We start from the raw sequence: 22,712 nt of genomic DNA, 5'->3' as shown, positions 1-22,712 counted from the left end.
TATTAGAGGGGATGATTGGCAGTATTAGAGGGGTGATTGACAGTATTAGAGGAGAATGATTGGCAGCATTAGAGGGGGGTGATTGGCAGTATTAGAGGGAGATGATTGGCAGTATTAGAGGGAGATGATTGGCAGTATTAGAGGGGGATGATTGGCAGTATTAGAGGGGTGATTGGCAGTATTAGAGAGGGATGATTGGCAGTATTAGAGGGGGGTGATTGGCAGTATTAGAGGGAGATGATTGGCAGTATTAGAGGGAATGATTGGCAGTATTAGAGGGGTGATTGGCAGTATTAGAGGGGATGAATGGCAGTATTAGAGGAGGTTGATTGGCAGTATTAGAGGGGATGATTGGCAGTATTAGAGAGGATGATTGGCAGTATTAGAGGGGGTGATTGGCAGTATTAGAGGGGGATGATTGGCAGTATTAGAGGGGGTGATTGGCAGCATTAGAGGGGGATGATTGGCAGTATTAGAGGGGGATGATTGGCAGTATTAGAGGGAATGATTGGCAGTATTAGAGGGAATGATTGGCAGTATTAGAGGGGGATGATTGGCAGTATTAGAGGGGATGATTGGCAGTATTAGAGGGGGTGATTGGCAGCATTAGAGGGGGATGATTGGCAGTATTAGAGGGGATGATTGGCAGTATTAGAGGGAGATGATTGGCAGTATTAGAGGGGGTGCTTGGCAGTATTACAGAGGATGATTGGCAGTATTAGAGGGGACGATTGGCAGTATTAGAGGGGATGATTGGCAGTATTAGAGGGGTGATTGGCAGTATTAGAGGGATGATTGGCAGTATTAGAGGGGATGATTGGCAGTATTAGAGGGGATGATTGGCAGTATTAGAGGGGATGATTGGCAGTATTAGAGGGGTGATTGGCAGTATTAGAGGGATGATTGGCAGTATTAGAGGGGATGATTGGCAGTATTAGAGGGGATGATTGGCAGTTATTAGAGGGGATGATTGGCAGTATTAGAGGGGTTGATTGGCAGTATTAGAGGGAATGATTGGCAGTATTAGAGGGGATGATTGGTAGTATTAGAGGGGTGATTGGCAGTATTAGAGGGGATGATTGGCAGTATTAGAGGGATGATTGGCAGTATTAGAGGGGGTGATTGGCAGTATTAGAGGGGGCTGATTGGCAGTATTAGAGGGGGATGATTGGCAGTATTAGAGGGGATGATTGGTAGTATTAGAGGGGTGATTGGCAGTATTAGAGGGGATGATTGGCAGTATTAGAGGGATGATTGGCAGTATTAGAGGGGATGATTGGCAGTATTAGAGGGAATGATTGGCAGTATTAGAGGGGATGATTGGTAGTATTAGAGGGGTGATTGGCAGTATTAGAGGGGATGATTGGCAGTATTAGAGGGATGATTGGCAGTATTAGAGGAGATGATTGGCAGTATTAGAGGGGATGATTGGCAGTATTAGAGGGGGATGATTGGCAGTATTAGAGGGAATGATTGGCAGTATTAGAGGGGTGATTGGCAGTATTAGAGGGGGATGATTGGCAGTATTAGAGGGGGATGATTGGCAGTATTGGAGGGGGATGATTGGCAGTATTAGAGGGAATGATTGGCAGTATTAGAGGGGATGATTGGCAGTATTAGAGGGGATGATTGGCAGTATTAGAGGGGGATGATTGGCAGTATTAGAGGGGGATGATTGGCAGTATTAGAGGGGGATGATTGGCAGTATTAGAGGGGATGATTGGCAGTATTAGAGGGAGATGATTGGCAGTATTAGAGAGGGATGATTGGCAGTATTAGAGGGGGATAATTGGCAGTATTAGAGGGGATGATTGGCAGTATTAGAGGGGATGATTGGCAATATTAGAGGGGGTGATTGGCAGTATTAGAGGGAGATGATTGGCAGTATTAGAGAGGGATGATTGGCAGTATTAGAGGGGATGATTGGCAGTATTAGAGGGGATGATTGGCAGTATTAGAGGGGTGATTGGCAGTATTAGAGGGGATGATTGGCAGTATTAGAGGGGGATGATTGGCAGTATTAGAGGGGATGATTGGCAGTATTAGAGGGAATGATTGGCAGTATTAGAGGGAATGATTGGCAGTATTAGAGGGGGATGATTGGCAGTATTAGAGGGGATGATTGGCAGTATTAGAGGGGGTGATTGGCAGCATTAGAGGGGGATGATTGGCAGTATTAGAGGGGATGATTGGCAGTATTAGAGGGAGATGATTGGCAGTATTAGAGGGGGTGCTTGGCAGTATTACAGAGGATGATTGGCAGTATTAGAGGGGACGATTGGCAGTATTAGAGGGGATGATTGGCAGTATTAGAGGGGTGATTGGCAGTATTAGAGGGATGATTGGCAGTATTAGAGGGGATGATTGGCAGTATTAGAGGGGATGATTGGCAGTATTAGAGGGGATGATTGGCAGTATTAGAGGGGTGATTGGCAGTATTAGAGGGATGATTGGCAGTATTAGAGGGGATGATTGGCAGTATTAGAGGGGATGATTGGCAGTTATTAGAGGGGATGATTGGCAGTATTAGAGGGGTTGATTGGCAGTATTAGAGGGAATGATTGGCAGTATTAGAGGGGATGATTGGTAGTATTAGAGGGGTGATTGGCAGTATTAGAGGGGATGATTGGCAGTATTAGAGGGATGATTGGCAGTATTAGAGGGGGTGATTGGCAGTATTAGAGGGGGCTGATTGGCAGTATTAGAGGGGGATGATTGGCAGTATTAGAGGGGATGATTGGTAGTATTAGAGGGGTGATTGGCAGTATTAGAGGGGATGATTGGCAGTATTAGAGGGATGATTGGCAGTATTAGAGGGGATGATTGGCAGTATTAGAGGGGATGATTGGCAGTATTAGAGGGAATGATTGGCAGTATTAGAGGGGATGATTGGTAGTATTAGAGGGGTGATTGGCAGTATTAGAGGGGATGATTGGCAGTATTAGAGGGATGATTGGCAGTATTAGAGGAGATGATTGGCAGTATTAGAGGGATGATTGGCAGTATTAGAGGGGATGATTGGCAGTATTAGAGGGGATGATTGGCAGTATTAGAGGGAATGATTGGCAGTATTAGAGGGGATGATTGGTAGTATTAGAGGGGTGATTGGCAGTATTAGAGGGGATGATTGGCAGTATTAGAGGGATGATTGGCAGTATTAGAGGAGATGATTGGCAGTATTAGAGGGGATGATTGGCAGTATTAGAGGGGGATGATTGGCAGTATTAGAGGGGATGATTGGCAGTATTAGAGGGAGATGATTGGCAGTATTAGAGAGGGATGATTGGCAGTATTAGAGGGGGATAATTGGCAGTATTAGAGGGGATGATTGGCAGTATTAGAGGGGATGATTGGCAATATTAGAGGGGGTGATTGGCAGTATTAGAGGGAGATGATTGGCAGTATTAGAGAGGGATGATTGGCAGTATTAGAGGGGATGATTGGCAGTATTAGAGGGGATGATTGGCAGTATTAGAGGGGTGATTGGCAGTATTAGAGGGGATGATTGGCAGTATTAGAGGGGGATGATTGGCAGTATTAGAGGGGTGATTGGCAGTATTAGAGGGGATGATTGGCAGTATTAGAGGGGGATGATTGGCAGTATTAGAGGGGATGATTGGCAGTATTAGAGGGGATGATTGGCAGTATTAGAGGGGTGATTGGCAGTATTAGAGGGGGATGATTGACAGTATTAGAGGGGGATGATTGACAGTATTAGAGGGGGATGATTGGCAGTATTAGAGGGGGATGATTGGCAGTATTAGAGGGGGATGATTGGCAGTATTGGAGGGGGATGATTGGCAGTATTAGAGGGAATGATTGGCAGTATTAGAGGGGATGATTGGCAGTATTAGAGGGGATGATTGGCAGTATTAGAGGGGGATGATTGGCAGTATTAGAGGGGGATGATTGGCAGTATTAGAGGGGGATGATTGGCAGTATTAGAGGGGATGATTGGCAGTATTAGAGGGGATGATTGGCAGTATTCGAGGGGATGATTGGCAGTATTAGAGGGGATGATTGGCAGTATTAGAGGGATGATTGGCAGTATTAGAGGGGATGATTGGCAGTATTAGAGGGATGATTGGCAGTATTAGAGGGGGATGATTGGCAGTATTAGAGGGGGATGATTGGCAGTATTGGAGGGGGATGATTGGCAGTATTAGAGGGGGATGATTGGCAGTATTGGAGGGGGATGATTGGCAGTATTAGAGGTGGATGATTGGCAGTATTGGAGGGGGATAATTGGTAGTATTAGAGGGAGATGATTGACAGTATTAGAGGGGGATGATTGGCAGTATTAGAGGGGGATGATTGGCAGTATTAGAGGGGGATGATTGGCAGTATTGGAGGGGGATGATTGGCAGTATTAGAGGGAATGATTGGCAGTATTAGAGGGGATGATTGGCAGTATTAGAGGGGATGATTGGCAGTATTAGAGGGGATGATTGGCAGTATTAGAGGGGATGATTGGCAGTATTAGAGGGGATGATTGGCAGTATTAGAGGGGTGATTGGCAGTATTAGAGGGGGATGATTGGCAGTATTAGAGGGGGATGATTGGCAGTATTAGAGGGGATGATTGGCAGTATTAGAGGGGTGATTGGCAGTATTAGAGGGGGATGATTGACAGTATTAGAGGGGGATGATTGGCAGTATTAGAGGGGGATGATTGGCAGTATTAGAGGGGGATGATTGGCAGTATTGGAGGGGGATGATTGGCAGTATTAGAGGGAATGATTGGCAGTATTAGAGGGGATGATTGGCAGTATTAGAGGGGATGATTGGCAGTATTAGAGGGGGATGATTGGCAGTATTAAAGGGGGATGATTGGCAGTATTAGAGGGGGATGATTGGCAGTATTAGAGGGGATGATTGGCAGTATTAGAGGGGATGATTGGCAGTATTAGAGGGGATGATTGGCAGTATTAGAGGGGATGATTGGCAGTATTAGAGGGGATGATTGGCAGTATTAGAGGGGATGATTGGCAGTATTAGAGGGATGATTGGCAGTATTAGAGGGGGATGATTGGCAGTATTAGAGGGGGATGATTGGCAGTATTGGAGGGGGATGATTGGCAGTATTAGAGGGGGAGGATTGGCAGTATTGGAGGGGGATGATTGGCAGTATTAGAGGGGGATGATTGGCAGTATTGGAGGGGGATAATTGGTAGTATTAGAGGGAGATGATTGACAGTATTAGAGGGGGATGATTGGCAGTATTAGAGGGGGATGATTGGCAGTATTAGAGGGGGATGATTGGCAGTATTGGAGGGGGATGATTGGCAGTATTAGAGGGAATGATTGGCAGTATTAGAGGGGATGATTGGCAGTATTAGAGGGGATGATTGGCAGTATTAGAGGGGATGATTGGCAGTATTAGAGGGGATGATTGGCAGTATTAGAGGGGATGATTGGCAGTATTAGAGGGGATGATTGGCAGTATTAGAGGGGTGATTGGCAGTATTAGAGGGGGATGATTGGCAGTATTAGAGGGGGATGATTGGCAGTATTAGAGGGGGATGATTGGCAGTATTGGAGGGGGATGATTGGCAGTATTAGAGGGAATGATTGGCAGTATTAGAGGGGATGATTGGCAGTATTAGAGGGGATGATTGGCAGTATTAGAGGGGGATAATTGGCAGTATTAGAGGGGGATGATTGGCAGTATTAGAGGGGGATGATTGGCAGTATTGGAGGGGGATGATTGGCAGTATTAGAGGAAATGATTGGCAGTATTAGAGGGGATGATTGGCAGTATTAGAGGGGATGATTGGCAGTATTAGAGGGGATGATTGGCAGTATTAGAGGGGATGATTGGCAGTATTAGAGGGGATGATTGGCAGTATTAGAGGGGATGATTGGCAGTATTAGAGGGGTGATTGGCAGTATTAGAGGGGGATGATTGGCAGTATTAGAGGGGGATGATTGGCAGTATTGGAGGGGGATGATTGGCAGTATTAGAGGGAATGATTGGCAGTATTAGAGGGGATGATTGGCAGTATTAGAGGGGATGATTGGCAGTATTAGAGGGGTTGATAGGCAGTATTAGAGGGGATGATTGGCAGTATTAGAGGGGATGATTGGCAGTATTAGAGGGGGATGATTGGCAGTATTAGAGGGAGATGATTGGCAGTATTAGAGGGGGATGACTGGCAGTATTAGAGGGGATGATTGGCAGTATTAGAGGGGTTGATAGGCAGTATTAGAGGGGATGATTGGCAGTATTAGAGGGGATGATTGGCAGTATTAGAGGGGGATGACTGGCAGTATTAGAGGGGATGATTGGCAGTATTAGAGGGGATGATTGGCAGTATTAGAGGGGATGATTGGCAGTATTAGAGGGGTTGATAGGCAGTATTAGAGGGGATGATTGGCAGTATTAGAGGGGATGATTGGCAGTATTAGAGGGGGATGATTGGCAGTATTAGAGGGGATGATTGGCAGTATTAGAGGGGATGATTGGCAGTATTAGAGGGGGATGATTGGCAGTATTAGAGGGGGATGATTGGCAGTATTAGAGGGGGATGATTGGCAGTATTAGAGGGGATGATTGGCAGTATTAGAGGGGATGATTGGCAGTATTCGAGGGGATGATTGGCAGTATTAGAGGGGATGATTGGCAGTATTAGAGGGATGATTGGCAGTATTAGAGGGGATGATTGGCAGTATTAGAGGGATGATTGGCAGTATTAGAGGGGGATGATTGGCAGTATTAGAGGGGGATGATTGGCAGTATTGGAGGGGGATGATTGGCAGTATTAGAGGGGGATGATTGGCAGTATTGGAGGGGGATGATTGGCAGTATTAGAGGTGGATGATTGGCAGTATTGGAGGGGGATAATTGGTAGTATTAGAGGGAGATGATTGACAGTATTAGAGGGGGATGATTGGCAGTATTAGAGGGGGATGATTGGCAGTATTAGAGGGGGATGATTGGCAGTATTGGAGGGGGATGATTGGCAGTATTAGAGGGAATGATTGGCAGTATTAGAGGGGATGATTGGCAGTATTAGAGGGGATGATTGGCAGTATTAGAGGGGATGATTGGCAGTATTAGAGGGGATGATTGGCAGTATTAGAGGGGATGATTGGCAGTATTAGAGGGGTGATTGGCAGTATTAGAGGGGGATGATTGGCAGTATTAGAGGGGGATGATTGGCAGTATTAGAGGGGATGATTGGCAGTATTAGAGGGGTGATTGGCAGTATTAGAGGGGGATGATTGACAGTATTAGAGGGGGATGATTGGCAGTATTAGAGGGGGATGATTGGCAGTATTAGAGGGGGATGATTGGCAGTATTGGAGGGGGATGATTGGCAGTATTAGAGGGAATGATTGGCAGTATTAGAGGGGATGATTGGCAGTATTAGAGGGGATGATTGGCAGTATTAGAGGGGGATGATTGGCAGTATTAAAGGGGGATGATTGGCAGTATTAGAGGGGGATGATTGGCAGTATTAGAGGGGATGATTGGCAGTATTAGAGGGGATGATTGGCAGTATTAGAGGGGATGATTGGCAGTATTAGAGGGGATGATTGGCAGTATTAGAGGGGATGATTGGCAGTATTAGAGGGGATGATTGGCAGTATTAGAGGGATGATTGGCAGTATTAGAGGGGGATGATTGGCAGTATTAGAGGGGGATGATTGGCAGTATTGGAGGGGGATGATTGGCAGTATTAGAGGGGGAGGATTGGCAGTATTGGAGGGGGATGATTGGCAGTATTAGAGGGGGATGATTGGCAGTATTGGAGGGGGATAATTGGTAGTATTAGAGGGAGATGATTGACAGTATTAGAGGGGGATGATTGGCAGTATTAGAGGGGGATGATTGGCAGTATTAGAGGGGGATGATTGGCAGTATTGGAGGGGGATGATTGGCAGTATTAGAGGGAATGATTGGCAGTATTAGAGGGGATGATTGGCAGTATTAGAGGGGATGATTGGCAGTATTAGAGGGGATGATTGGCAGTATTAGAGGGGATGATTGGCAGTATTAGAGGGGATGATTGGCAGTATTAGAGGGGATGATTGGCAGTATTAGAGGGGTGATTGGCAGTATTAGAGGGGGATGATTGGCAGTATTAGAGGGGGATGATTGGCAGTATTAGAGGGGGATGATTGGCAGTATTGGAGGGGGATGATTGGCAGTATTAGAGGGAATGATTGGCAGTATTAGAGGGGATGATTGGCAGTATTAGAGGGGATGATTGGCAGTATTAGAGGGGGATAATTGGCAGTATTAGAGGGGGATGATTGGCAGTATTAGAGGGGGATGATTGGCAGTATTGGAGGGGGATGATTGGCAGTATTAGAGGAAATGATTGGCAGTATTAGAGGGGATGATTGGCAGTATTAGAGGGGATGATTGGCAGTATTAGAGGGGATGATTGGCAGTATTAGAGGGGATGATTGGCAGTATTAGAGGGGATGATTGGCAGTATTAGAGGGGATGATTGGCAGTATTAGAGGGGTGATTGGCAGTATTAGAGGGGGATGATTGGCAGTATTAGAGGGGGATGATTGGCAGTATTGGAGGGGGATGATTGGCAGTATTAGAGGGAATGATTGGCAGTATTAGAGGGGATGATTGGCAGTATTAGAGGGGATGATTGGCAGTATTAGAGGGGTTGATAGGCAGTATTAGAGGGGATGATTGGCAGTATTAGAGGGGATGATTGGCAGTATTAGAGGGGGATGATTGGCAGTATTAGAGGGAGATGATTGGCAGTATTAGAGGGGGATGACTGGCAGTATTAGAGGGGATGATTGGCAGTATTAGAGGGGTTGATAGGCAGTATTAGAGGGGATGATTGGCAGTATTAGAGGGGATGATTGGCAGTATTAGAGGGGGATGACTGGCAGTATTAGAGGGGATGATTGGCAGTATTAGAGGGGATGATTGGCAGTATTAGAGGGGATGATTGGCAGTATTAGAGGGGTTGATAGGCAGTATTAGAGGGGATGATTGGCAGTATTAGAGGGGATGATTGGCAGTATTAGAGGGGGATGATTGGCAGTATTAGAGGGAGATGATTGGCAGTATTAGAGGGGGTGATTGGCAGCATTAGAGGAGGTTGATTGGCAGTATTAGATGGGATGATTGGCAGTATTAGAGAGGGGTGATTGGCAGTATTAGAGGGGATGATTGGTAGTATTAGAGGGGATGATTGACAGTATTAGAGGGGATGATTGACAGTATTAGAGGGGGGTGATTGGTAGTATTAGAGGGGGATGATTGGCAGTATTAGAGGGGGATGATTGGCAGTATTAGAGGGGGATGATTGGCAATATTAGAGGAGGTTGATTGGCAGTATTAGAGGAGGTTGGTTGGCAGTATTAGAGAGGGTTGATTGGCAGTACTAGAGGGGAATGATTGGCAGTATTAGAGGGGGATGATTGGCAGTATTAGAGGGGGATGATTGGCAGTATTAGAGGGGGATGATTGGCAGTATTAGAGGGGGATGATTGGCAGTATTAGAGGGGGATGATTGGCAGTATTAGAGGGGGATGATTGGCAGTATTAGAGGGGGATGATTGGCAGTATTAGAGGGGGATGATTGGCAGTATTAGAGGGGATGATTGGCAGTATTAGAGGGGGTGATTGGCAGTATTAGAGAGGATGATTGGCAGTATTCGAGGGGGATGATTGGCAGTATTAGAGGGGTGATTGGCAGTATTAGAGAGGATGATTGGCAGTTATTAGAGTGGGGATGATTGGCAGTATTAGAGGGGGATGATTGGCAGTATTAGAGGGGGGTGATTGGCAGTATTAGAGGGAGATGATTGGCAGTATTAGAGGGGGATGATTGGCAGTATTAGAGGGGGATGATTGGCAATATTAGAGGAGGTTGATTGGCAGGATTAGAGGAGGTTGGTTGGCAGTATTAGAGAGGGTTGATTGGCAGTACTAGAGGGGAATGATTGGCAGTATTAGAGAGGGATGATTGGCAGTATTAGAGGGGGGGATGATTGGCAGTATTAGAGGGGGGTGATTGGCAGTATTAGAGGGGATGATTGGCAGTATTAGAGGGGGATGATTGGCAGTATTAGAGGGTGGTGATTGGCAGTATTAGAGGGGATGATTGGTAGTATTAGAGGGGATGATTGGCAGTGTTAGAGGGGATGATTGGCAGAATTAGAGGGGGGTGATTGGCAGTATTAGAGGGGATGATTGGCAGTATTAGAGGGGGAGATTGACAGTATTAGAGGGGGTGATTGGTAGTATTAGAAGGAATGATTGGTAGTATTAGAAGGGATGATTGGTAGTATTAGAGGGGGTTGATAGGCAGTATTAGAGGGGATGATTGGCAGTATTAGAGGGGATGATTGGCCGTAATAGAGGGGGATGACTGGCAGTATTAGAGGGGATGATTGGCAGTATTAGAGGGGATGATTGGCAGTATTAGAGGGGATGATTGGCAGTATTAGAGGGGTTGATAGGCAGTATTAGAGGGGATGATTGGCAGTATTAGAGGGGATGATTGGCAGTATTAGAGGGGGATGATTGGCAGTATTAGAGGGAGATGATTGGCAGTATTAGAGGGAGATGATTGGCAGTATTAGAGGGGGTGATTGGCAGCATTAGAGGAGGTTGATTGGCAGTATTAGATGGGATGATTGGCAGTATTAGAGAGGGGTGATTGGCAGTATTAGAGGGGATGATTGACAGTATTAGAGGGGGGTGATTGGTAGTATTAGAGGGGGATGATTGGCAGTATTAGAGGGGGATGATTGGCAGTATTAGAGGGGGATGACTGGCAATATTAGAGGAGGTTGATTGGCAGTATTAGAGGAGGTTGGTTGGCAGTATTAGAGAGGGTTGATTGGCAGTACTAGAGGGGAATGATTGGCAGTATTAGAGGGGGATGATTGGCAGTATTAGAGGGGGATGATTGGCAGTATTAGAGGGGGATGATTGGCAGTATTAGAGGGGGATGATTGGCAGTATTAGAGGGGGATGATTGGCAGTATTAGAGGGGGATGATTGGCAGTATTAGAGGGGGATGATTGGCAGTATTAGAGGGGGATGATTGGCAGTATTAGAGGGGATGATTGGCAGTATTAGAGGGGGTGATTGGCAGTATTAGAGAGGATGATTGGCAGTATTCGAGGGGGATGATTGGCAGTATTAGAGGGGGTGATTGGCAGTATTAGAGAGGATGATTGGCAGTTATTAGAGTGGGGATGATTGGCAGTATTAGAGGGGGATGATTGGCAGTATTAGAGGGGGGTGATTGGCAGTATTAGAGGGAGATGATTGGCAGTATTAGAGGGAGATGATTGGCAGTATTAGAGGGGGATGATTGGCAGTATTAGAGGGAGATGATTGGCAATATTAGAGGAGGTTGATTGGCAGTATTAGAGGAGGTTGGTTGGCAGTATTAGAGAGGGTTGATTGGCAGTACTAGAGGGGAATGATTGGCAGTATTAGAGAGGGATGATTGGCAGTATTAGAGGGGGGATGATTGGCAGTATTAGAGGGGGGTGATTGGCAGTATTAGAGGGGATGATTGGCAGTATTAGAGGGGGATGATTGGCAGTATTAGAGGGGGGTGATTGGCAGTATTAGAGGGGATGATTGGTCGTATTAGAGGGGATGATTGGCAGTGTTAGAGGGGATGATTGGCAGAATTAGAGGGGGGTGATTGGCAGTATTAGAGGGGATGATTGGCAGTATTAGAGGGGGAGATTGACAGTATTAGAGGGGGTGATTGGTAGTATTAGAAGGAATGATTGGTAGTATTAGAAGGGATGATTGGTAGTATTAGAGGGGGTTGATTGGTAGTATTAGAGGGGATGATTGGCAGTATTAGAGGAGGTTGATTGGCCGTAATAGAGGGGATGATTGGCAGTATTAGAGGGGATGAATGGCAGTATTAGAGGGGATGATTGGCAGTATTAGAGGGGGGTGATTGGCAGTAATAGATGGGTTGATTGGCAGTATTAGAGGGGGATGATTGGCAGTATTAGAGGGGACGATTGGCAGTATTAGAGAGGGTTGATTGGCAGTATTAGAGGGGGTGATTGGCAGTATTAGAGGGGGATGAATGGCAGTATTAGAGGGGATGATTGGCAGTATTAGAGGGGGGTGATTGGCAGTATTAGATGGGTTGATTGGCAGTATTAGAGGGGGATGATTGGCAGTATTAGAGGGGACGATTGGCAGTATTAGAGAGGGTTGATTGGCAGTATTAGAGGGGGATGATTGGCAGTATTAGAGGGATGATTGGCAGTATTAGAGGGGATGCTTGGCAGTATTACAGAGGATGATTGGCAGTATTAGAGGGGATGATTGGCAGTATTAGAGGGGGATGATTGGCAGTATTAGAGGGGATAATTGGTAGTATTAGAAGAGGTTGATTGGCAGTATTAGAGGGGATGATTGGCAGTATTAGAGGGGGACGATTGGCAGTATTAGAGGGGGTGATTGGCAGTATTAGAGGGGGATGATTGGCAGTATTAGAGGGATGATTGGCAGTATTAGAGGGGATGCTTGGCAGTATTAGAGGGGGTGATTGGCAGTATTACAGAGGATGATTGGCAGTATTAGAGGGGATGATTGGCAGTATTAGAGGGGGATGATTGGCAGTATTAGAGGGGATAATTGGTAGTATTAGAAGAGGTTGATTGGCAGTATTAGAGGGGGTGATTGGCAGTATTAGAGGGGATGATTGGCAGTATTAGAAGGGATGATTGGGAGTATTAGAGGGGATGATTGGCAGTATTAGAGGGGGATAATTGGCAGTATTAGAGGGGATGATTGGCAGTATTAGAGGGGATGATTGGCAGTATTAGAGGGGATGATTGGCAGTATTAGAGGGGATGATTGGCAGTATTAGAAGGGTTGATTGGCAGTATTAGAGGGGATGATTGGCAATATTAGAGGGGATGATTGGCAGTATTAGAGGGGGATAATTGGCAGTATTAGAGGGATGATTGGCAGTATTAGAGGGGATGATTGGCAGTATTAGAGGGGATGATTGGCAGTATTAGAGGGGATGATTGGCAGTATTAGAGGGGATGATTGGCAGTATTAGAGGGGATGATTGGCAGTATTAGAGGGGATGATTGGCAGTATTAGAGGGGTTGATAGGCAGTATTAGAGGGGATGATTGGCAGTATTAGAGGGGATGATTGGCAGTATTAGAGGAGGTTGATTGGCAGTATTAGGGGGGGATGATTGGCAGTATTAGAGGGGGGTGATTGGCAGTATTAGAGGAGGTTGATTGGCAGTATTAGAGGGGATGATTGGCAGTGTTAGAGGGGATAATTGGTAGTATTAGAGGGGGGTGATTGGCAGTATTAGAGGGGATAATTGGTAGTATTAGAGGGGATGATTGGCAGTATTAGAGGGGATGATTGACAGTATTAGAGGGGATGATTGGCAGTATTAGAGGGGATGATTGGCAGTATTAGAGGGGATGATTGGCAGTATTAGAGGGGATGATTGGCAGTATTAGAGGGGATCATTGACAGTATTAGAGGGGAATGATCTCTACCCCTATTCAGGGAATGATCTCTACCCCTATTCAGGGAATGATCTCTACCCCTATTCAGGGAATGATCTCTACCCCTATTCAGGGAATGATCTCTATCTCTATTCAGGGAATGATCTCTATCTCTATTCAGGGAATGATCTCTACCCCTATTCAGGAAATGATCTCTACCTCTATTCAGGGAATGATCTCTACCCCTATTCAGGAAATGATCTCTACCCCTATTCAGGGAATGATCTCTACCCCTATTCAGGGAATGATCTCTACCTCTATTCAGGGAATGATCTCTACCCCTATTCAGGGAATGATCTCTACCCCTATTCAGGGAATGATCTCTACCCCTATTCAGGGAATGATCTCTACCCCTATTCAGGTAATGATCTCTACCCCTATTCAGGGAATGATCTCTACCCCTATTCAGGAAATGATCTCTACCCCTATTCAGGGAATGATCTCTACCTCTATTCAGGGAATGATCTCAACCCCTATTCAGGGAATGATCTCTACCCCTATTCAGGGAATGATCTCTACCCCTATTCAGGGAATGATCTCTACCCCTATTCAGGGAATGATCTCTACCCCTATTCAGGGAATGATCTCTACCCCTATTCAGGAAATGATCTCTACCCCTATTCAGGGAATGATCTCTACCCCTATTCAGAGAATGATCTCTACCCCTATTCAGGGAATGATCTCTACCCCTATTCAGGAAATGATCTCTACCCCTATTCAGGGAATGATCTCTACCTCTATTCAGGGAATGATCTCTACCCCTATTCAGGGAATGATCTCTACCCCTATTCAGGGAATGATCTCTACCCCTATTCAGGGAATGATCTCTACCCCTATTCAGGGAATGATCTCTATCTCTATTCAGGGAATGATCTCTACCTCTATTCAGGGAATGATCTCTACCCCTATTCAGGGAATGATCTCTACCTCTATTCAGGGAATGATCTCTACCCCTATTCAGGGAATGATCTCTACCCCTATTCAGGAAATGATCTCTACCCCTATTGAGGGAATGATCTCTACCCCTATTCAGGAAATGATCTCTACCTCTATTCAGGGAATGATCTCTACCCCTATTCAGGGAATGATCTCTACCCCTATTCAGGAAATGATCTCTACCCCTATTCAGGAAATGATATCTACCTCTATTCAGGGAATGATCTCTACCCCTATTCAGGGAATGATCTCATCCACCATTCAGGAAATGATCTCTACCCTTATTCAGGGAATGATCTCTACCTCTATTCAGGGAATGATATCTACCTTTATTCAGGGAATGATCTCTACCTCTATTCAGGGAATGATCTCTACCCCTATTCAGGGAATGATCTCTACCTCTATTCAGGGAATGATCTCTACCTCTATTCAGGGAATGATCTCTACCTCTATTCAGGGAATGATCTCTACCCCTATTCAGGGAATGGTCTCTACCTCTATTCAGGAAATGATCTCTACCCCTATTCAGAGAATGGTCTCTATCTCTATTCAGGGAATGATCTCTACCCCTATTCAGGGAATGATCTCTATCTCTATTCAGGGAATGATCTCTACCCCTATTCAGGGAATGATCTCTACCCCTATTCAGGGAATGATCTCTACCCCTATTCAGGGAATGATCTCTACCCCTATTCAGGGAATGATCTCTACCCCTATTCAGGGAATGATCTCTACCCCTATTCAGGGAATGATCTCTACCCCTATTCAGGGAATGATCTCTACCCCTATTCAGGGAATGATCTCTATCTCTATTCAGGGAATGATCTCTACCTCTATTCAGGGAATGATCTCTACCCCTATTCAGGGAATGATCTCTACCCCTATTCAGGGAATGATCTCTACCCCTATTCAGGAAATGATCTCTACCCCTATTGAGGGAATGATCTCTACCCCTATTCAGGAAATGATCTCTACCTCTATTCAGGGAATGATCTCTACCCCTATTCAGGGAATGATCTCTACCCCTATTCAGGAAATGATCTCTACCCCTATTCAGGAAATGATATCTACCTCTATTCAGGGAATGATCTCTACCCCTATTCAGGGAATGATCTCTACCACCATTCAGGAAATGATCTCTACCCTTATTCAGGGAATGATCTCTACCTCTATTCAGGGAATGATATCTACCTTTATTCAGGGAATGATCTCTACCTCTATTCAGGGAATGATCTCTACCCCTATTCAGGGAATGATCTCTACCTCTATTCAGGGAATGATCTCTACCTCTATTCAGGGAATGATCTCTACCTCTATTCAGGGAATGATCTCTACCCCTATTCAGGGAATGGTCTCTACCTCTATTCAGGAAATGATCTCTACCCCTATTCAGAGAATGGTCTCTATCTCTATTCAGGGAATGATCTCTACCCCTATTCAGGGAATGATCTCTATCTCTATTCAGGGAATGATCTCTACCCCTATTCAGGGAATGATCTCTACCTCTATTCAGGGAATGATCTCTACCCCTATTCAGGGAATGATCTCTACCCCTATTCAGGTAATGATCTCTACCCCTATTCAGGTAATGATCTCTACCTCTATTCAGGGAATGATCTCTATCCCTATTCAGGTAATGATCTCTACCCCTATTCAGGTAATGATCTCTACCTCTATTCAGGGAATGATCTCTACCCCTATTCAGGGAATGATCTCTACCCCTATTCAGGGAATGATCTCTACCTCTATTTAGGGAATGATCTCTATCCCTATTCAGGTAATGATCTCTACCCCTATTCAGGTAATGATCTCTACCTCTATTCAGGGAATGATCTCTACCCCTATTCAGGTAATGATCTCTACCCCTATTCAGGGAATGATCTCTACCTCTATTCAGGTAATGATCTCTACCCCTATTCAGGTAATGATCTCTACCCCTATTCAGGGAATGATCTCTATCGCTATTCAGGGAATGATCTCTATCCCTATTCAGGAAATGATCTCTACCCCTATTCAGGGAATGATTTCTACCCCTATTCAGGGAATGATATCTACCCCTATTCAAAGAATGATCTCTACGTCTATTCATGAAATGATCTCTACCCCTAATCAGAGAATGATCTCTACCCCTATCCAGGGAATGATCTCTACCCCAATTCAGGGAATGATATCTACCTCTATTCAGGGAATGATCTCTACCTCTATTCAGGGAATGATCTCTACCTCTATTCAGGGAATGATCTCTACCCCTATTCAGGGAATGATCTCTACCCCTATTCAGGGAATGATCTCTACCCCTATTCAGGGAATGATCTCTACCCCTATTCAGGGAATGATCTCAACCCCTATTCAGGGAATGATCTCTACCCCTATTCAGGGAATGATCTCTACCCCTATTCAGGGAATGATCTCTACCCCTATTCAGGAAATAATCTCTACCTCTGTTCAGGTAGAGATTACTACCACTATTCAGGGAATGATCTCTACCTTTTTTCAGGGAATGATCTCTACCTCTATTCAGGGAATGATCTCTACCTCTATTCAGGAAATGATCTCTACCTCTATTCAGGAAATGATCTCTACCCCTATTCAGGGAATGATCTCTACCCCTATTCAGGGAATGATCTCTACCCCTATTCAGGGAATGATCTCTACCTCTATTCAGGAAATGATCTCTACCCCTATTCAGGGAATGATCTCTACCCCTATTCAGGGAATGATCTCTACCCCTATTCAGGGAATGATCTCTACCCCTATTCAGGGAATGATCTCTACCCCTATTCAGGGAATGATCTCTACCCCTATTCAGGGAATGATCTCTACCCCCATTCAGGGAATGATATCTACCCCTATTCAAAGAATGATCTCTACGTCTATTCATGAAATGATCTCTACCCCTAATCAGAGAATGATCTCTACCCCTATCCAGGGAATGATCTCTACCTCTATTCAGGGAATGATCTCTACCTCTATTCAGGAAATGATCTCTACCCCTATTCAGGGAATGATCTCTACCCCTATTCAGGGAATGATCTCTACCCCTATTCAGGGAATGATCTCTACCTCTATTCAGGAAATGATCTCTACCCCTATTCAGGGAATGATCTCTACCCCTATTCAGGGAATGATCTCTACCCCTATTCAGGGAATGATCTCTACCCCTATTCAGGGAATGATCTCTACCCCTATTCAGGGAATGATCTCTACCCCTATTCAGGGAATGATCTCTACCCCTATTCAGGGAATGATCTCCACCCCTATTCAGGGAATGATCTCTACCCCATTTCATGAAATGATCTCTACCCCTATTCAGGAAATGATCTGTACCCCAATTCAGGAAATGATTTCTACCCCTATTCAGGGAATGATCTCTACCCCTATTCAGGGAATGATCTCTACCCCCTATTCAGGGAATGATCTCTACCCCTATTCAGGGAATGATCTCTACCCCTATTCAGGGAATGATCTCTACCCCTATTCAGGGAATGATCTCTACCCCTATTCAGGGAATGATCTCTACCCCTATTCAGGGAATGATCTCAACCCCTATTCAGGGAATGATTTCTACCCCTATTCAGGGAATGATATCTACCCCTATTCAAAGAATGATCTCTACGTCTATTCATGAAATGATCTCTACCCCTAATCAGAGAATGATCTCTACCCCTATCCAGGGAATGATCTCTACCCCAATTCAGGGAATGATATCTACCTCTATTCAGGGAATGATCTCTACCTCTATTCAGGGAATGATCTCTACCTCTATTCAGGGAATGATCTCTACCCCTATTCAGGGAATGATCTCTACCCCTATTCAGGGAATGATCTCTACCCCTATTCAGGGAATGATCTCTACCCCTATTCAGGGAATGATCTCAACCCCTATTCAGGGAATGATCTCTACCCCTATTCAGGGAATGATCTCTACCCCTATTCAGGGAATGATCTCTACCCCTATTCAGGAAATAATCTCTACCTCTGTTCAGGTAGAGATTACTACCACTATTCAGGGAATGATCTCTACCTTTTTTCAGGGAATGATCTCTACCTCTATTCAGGGAATGATCTCTACCTCTATTCAGGAAATGATCTCTACCTCTATTCAGGAAATGATCTCTACCCCTATTCAGGGAATGATCTCTACCCCTATTCAGGGAATGATCTCTACCCCTATTCAGGGAATGATCTCTACCTCTATTCAGGAAATGATCTCTACCCCTATTCAGGGAATGATCTCTACCCCTATTCAGGGAATGATCTCTACCCCTATTCAGGGAATGATCTCTACCCCTATTCAGGGAATGATCTCTACCCCTATTCAGGGAATGATCTCTACCCCTATTCAGGGAATGATCTCTACCCCCATTCAGGGAATGATATCTACCCCTATTCAAAGAATGATCTCTACGTCTATTCATGAAATGATCTCTACCCCTAATCAGAGAATGATCTCTACCCCTATCCAGGGAATGATCTCTACCTCTATTCAGGGAATGATCTCTACCTCTATTCAGGAAATGATCTCTACCCCTATTCAGGGAATGATCTCTACCCCTATTCAGGGAATGATCTCTACCCCTATTCAGGGAATGATCTCTACCTCTATTCAGGAAATGATCTCTACCCCTATTCAGGGAATGATCTCTACCCCTATTCAGGGAATGATCTCTACCCCTATTCAGGGAATGATCTCTACCCCTATTCAGGGAATGATCTCTACCCCTATTCAGGGAATGATCTCTACCCCTATTCAGGGAATGATCTCTACCCCTATTCAGGGAATGATCTCCACCCCTATTCAGGGAATGATCTCTACCCCATTTCATGAAATGATCTCTACCCCTATTCAGGAAATGATCTGTACCCCAATTCAGGAAATGATTTCTACCCCTATTCAGGGAATGATCTCTACCCCTATTCAGGGAATGATCTCTACCCCCTATTCAGGGAATGATCTCTACCCCTATTCAGGGAATGATCTCTACCCCTATTCAGGGAATGATCTCTACCCCTATTCAGGTAATGATCTCTACCCCTATTCAGGGAATGATCTCTACCCCTATTCAGGAAATGATCTCTACCCCTATTCAGGGAATGATATCTACCTCTATTCAGGGAATGATATCTACCTCTATTCAGGGAATGATCTCTATCTCTATTCAGGGAATGATCTCTACCCCTATTCAGGGAATGATATCTACCTCTATTCAGGGAATGATATCTACCTCCATTCAGGGAATGATATCTACCTCTATTCAGGGAATGATCTCTACCCCTATTCAGGGAATGATCTCTACCCCTATTCAGGGAATGATCTCTACCCCTATTCAGGGAATGATCTCTACCCCTATTCAGGGAATGATCTCTACCCCTATTCAGGAAATGATCTCTACCCCTATTCAGGAAATGATATCTACCTCTATTCAGGGAATGATCTCTACCCCTATTCAGGGAATGATCTCTACCCCTATTCAGGGAATGATCTCTACCCCTATTCAGGGAATGATCTCTACCCCTATTCAGGGAATGATCTCTACCCCTATTCAGGGAATGATCTCTACCCCTATTCAGGGAATGATCTCTACCCCTATTCAGGGAATGATCTCTACCCCTATTCAGGAAATGATCTCTACCCCTATTCAGGGAATGATCTCTATCTCTATTCAGGGAATGATCTTTACCTCTATTCAGGGAATGATCTCTACCCCTATTCAGGGAATGATCTCTACCTCTATTCAGGGAATGATCTCTACCCCTATTCAGGGAATGATCTCTACATATTGTCACAAAGCTCCAGTAATCGTCATTGATTCGTTAAGCATTGTTCCCCAAGCATTGCTTGCATCTTTTACAATATTTCAAAAAAAATCACTATATTTTGTAGCAGCAAGTTATTCACTGGGGCACTGAATTCCAAATCTTTGTTATGCGATTGAGAATATATTAGTAACACAGACCTTTATGTATAACAGGTAAGTCTATAAAAATAAATGCATGCAAAACTTTCTCACAGACTTGTGTACATATCTAAAAATGTGAGTTTGTTTTTGTGATCAGCAGCATCTTGCAGCCTCCTATCTACATTGAGTATAATATCTGAACTCAGTCTTGATACTCTAAATTAATTGTACAATGGTGTAAGGTCAAAGCAGCACAGTTGTTATAAAATTATTCATGACTTACTTTTATGTGAACTTGACGAGACAGAAATGAAAAAGGTGTCGGTGGATTATCCGCATCATGGCGCTGCACTTTGTTAAAATTAATTGTATTACCATGCAATCTGGCTGGAGTTCCTACAAATAAGTGAATGAACAACTAATGATATGGCATCTCACTTGAAACAAATAATTGCTTTACACAGTCCTTGCAAATTGTTGAAAATCTTGTAAAGAAGGTTACTATGTGTCTTGCCAATTACACACAATGTTTGCTGCCTTCTTTTTTTCACAGATTTTGGTATGTCTGTGATTGTTTTCAGCAGGGAATATGTTAAGTTTAATAAAAAGTACATGTACTCGACCAATGACTAGACATGCCTATTAACTGGCAGAATAGTGACACCATCTGGGCCAAAAGATCCCTCATACCCCCAACCAATGCCACCAGGTGCAGTGTACTAAAGCAGTGTCATACTAAGTAAATAAAATTGAGAATCAAAAGAATCAGATTGGTCCGTGCGAACAGAGTGTACATTTCATATCATGGAAGGTGATATCATGAGACAACAGTATCTCAATCTAAAACAGACCTTTAAACAAACCTTTAAAAATCAAAGAGGGCTTCAAAATTGGTTAAAACGAAGACTTAAAGCTGCAAACCTGTTTTTAATCTTCCAATTTGAAATCCTGAATCTTCTAAAGTTTTTGCTAATCCAACAGTCGCTTGATCGCCAAGACGACCAGCTGGTTTACTTTCTAGTCCAATATGTATCTCTCCTCGTAAAAATGTACCAGTTGTTAATATGACAGTCTTGCTAAGTATTGCTGTACCATCCTCTGTGAATAACAATCAAAGAAAGCTTAGAAAGAACTCCCGTGTGCTGAGAGTTTTGGAGACACATTAAAAATTAATTCAAAATTACTTATACTTGAGATATTGATGGAATAGCTGAAAACTAATTATGCAAATAAGGTAACTAATATGAACAGATTTAGGTGTAAAACTAATAAGGTCTGCACAATGTACCAAGTTTCATTGGAATGTGATTAGAACCAAAAAAATATTAATTATTATGCTAATTAGAGAATTAATATGAACAGATTTTAACCCAAAATTAATCAGGCTGTCTATTGTCCTAGAGCATTTATGTACCAAGTTTTATTCAAATGTGATGATCAATACTTGAGATATTAGTATTAATTAATTATGTTAATTAGGTGATTAAGAAGCATAAATATTTACCAAAAACTAATATGGTGCATAGTCTTAGGTTCATTGAAATGTGATGGGTACTCTTTAAAAGTTTTATTGAAATCCAATGAGTGGTTTTTAGACATCAGTGCAACAGCCATAGAACAGCAAAAAATTAACTAATTATGCAAATTAGGTAATTAATAGGCACAATTTTTTATCTCAAAATTAATCAGGTCTCTGCATAGTCCTAGAATATCTATGTCGCAAGTCTCATTGAAATGTGATGATTAGTACTTGAGATATCAGGTGAAAAGCTGAAAATTAACTAATTATGCTAATAAGGTGATTAATATGCACAAATATTTACCAAAAAACTAATTAGGTCTCTGCACAGTCCTCAAGTAACTATGTACCAAGTTTCATTGAAACGTGATCATTACTACTCGAAATATCAAAAGCTAAAGTTAATTAATTATGCAAATTAGGTAATTAATATGTACTGATATTACCCTAAAAACCATCAGGTCTGTGCAGTGTCATAGGACACCTATGTACCAAGTTTTATTGAAATTTTATGATTAGTACTTGAGATATCAGTGGAAAAGCTGAAAATTGATTAATCATTATATAAATTAGGTAATTAATAATATTAACATATTTTTACCAAAAACTAATCAAATCTGTGCCTTAGTTCAGAGCATCCATGTGCCAAGTTTCATTGAAATCCAATAAGTGGTTCTTCAAAAATCAGTGGAAAAGTCATAGAACAGCTTAAAATCAGCTAATTATCATGCAAATTAGGTAATTAATATTCATAGATTTTTACCCAAAACTAATCAAATCTGCGCACTAGTTCAGAACATCCATGTACCAAGTTTCATCAAAATCCAATGAGTGGTTCTTTAGA

At 43.6% G+C, this 22,712-nt stretch overlaps 1 protein-coding gene across 1 annotated transcript in view; it reads right to left on the bottom strand.

The window, feature by feature from the left end:
• Positions 1 to 22,712, bottom strand: part of LOC102801360 (5-taurinomethyluridine-[tRNA] synthase subunit MTO1, mitochondrial-like) — an 82,571-nt gene that overhangs the window by 33,310 nt on the left and 26,549 nt on the right. Inside the window, exons 6-7 of the mRNA XM_085491415.1 lie at positions 21,271 to 21,447; positions 20,633 to 20,745 (exon numbers count right to left, since the gene is read on the bottom strand). Of these exons, the coding sequence (XP_085347541.1) occupies positions 20,633 to 20,745; positions 21,271 to 21,447 (290 nt within the window). The remainder of the gene's footprint in view (positions 1 to 20,632; positions 20,746 to 21,270; positions 21,448 to 22,712) is intronic.

Source organism: Saccoglossus kowalevskii, chromosome 16, assembly GCF_978046115.1.
Source record: "Saccoglossus kowalevskii chromosome 16, keSacKowa6.1, whole genome shotgun sequence".
NCBI lineage: Eukaryota > Metazoa > Hemichordata > Enteropneusta > Harrimaniidae > Saccoglossus > Saccoglossus kowalevskii.
This window is presented reverse-complemented; position numbering and strand designations above follow the sequence as displayed.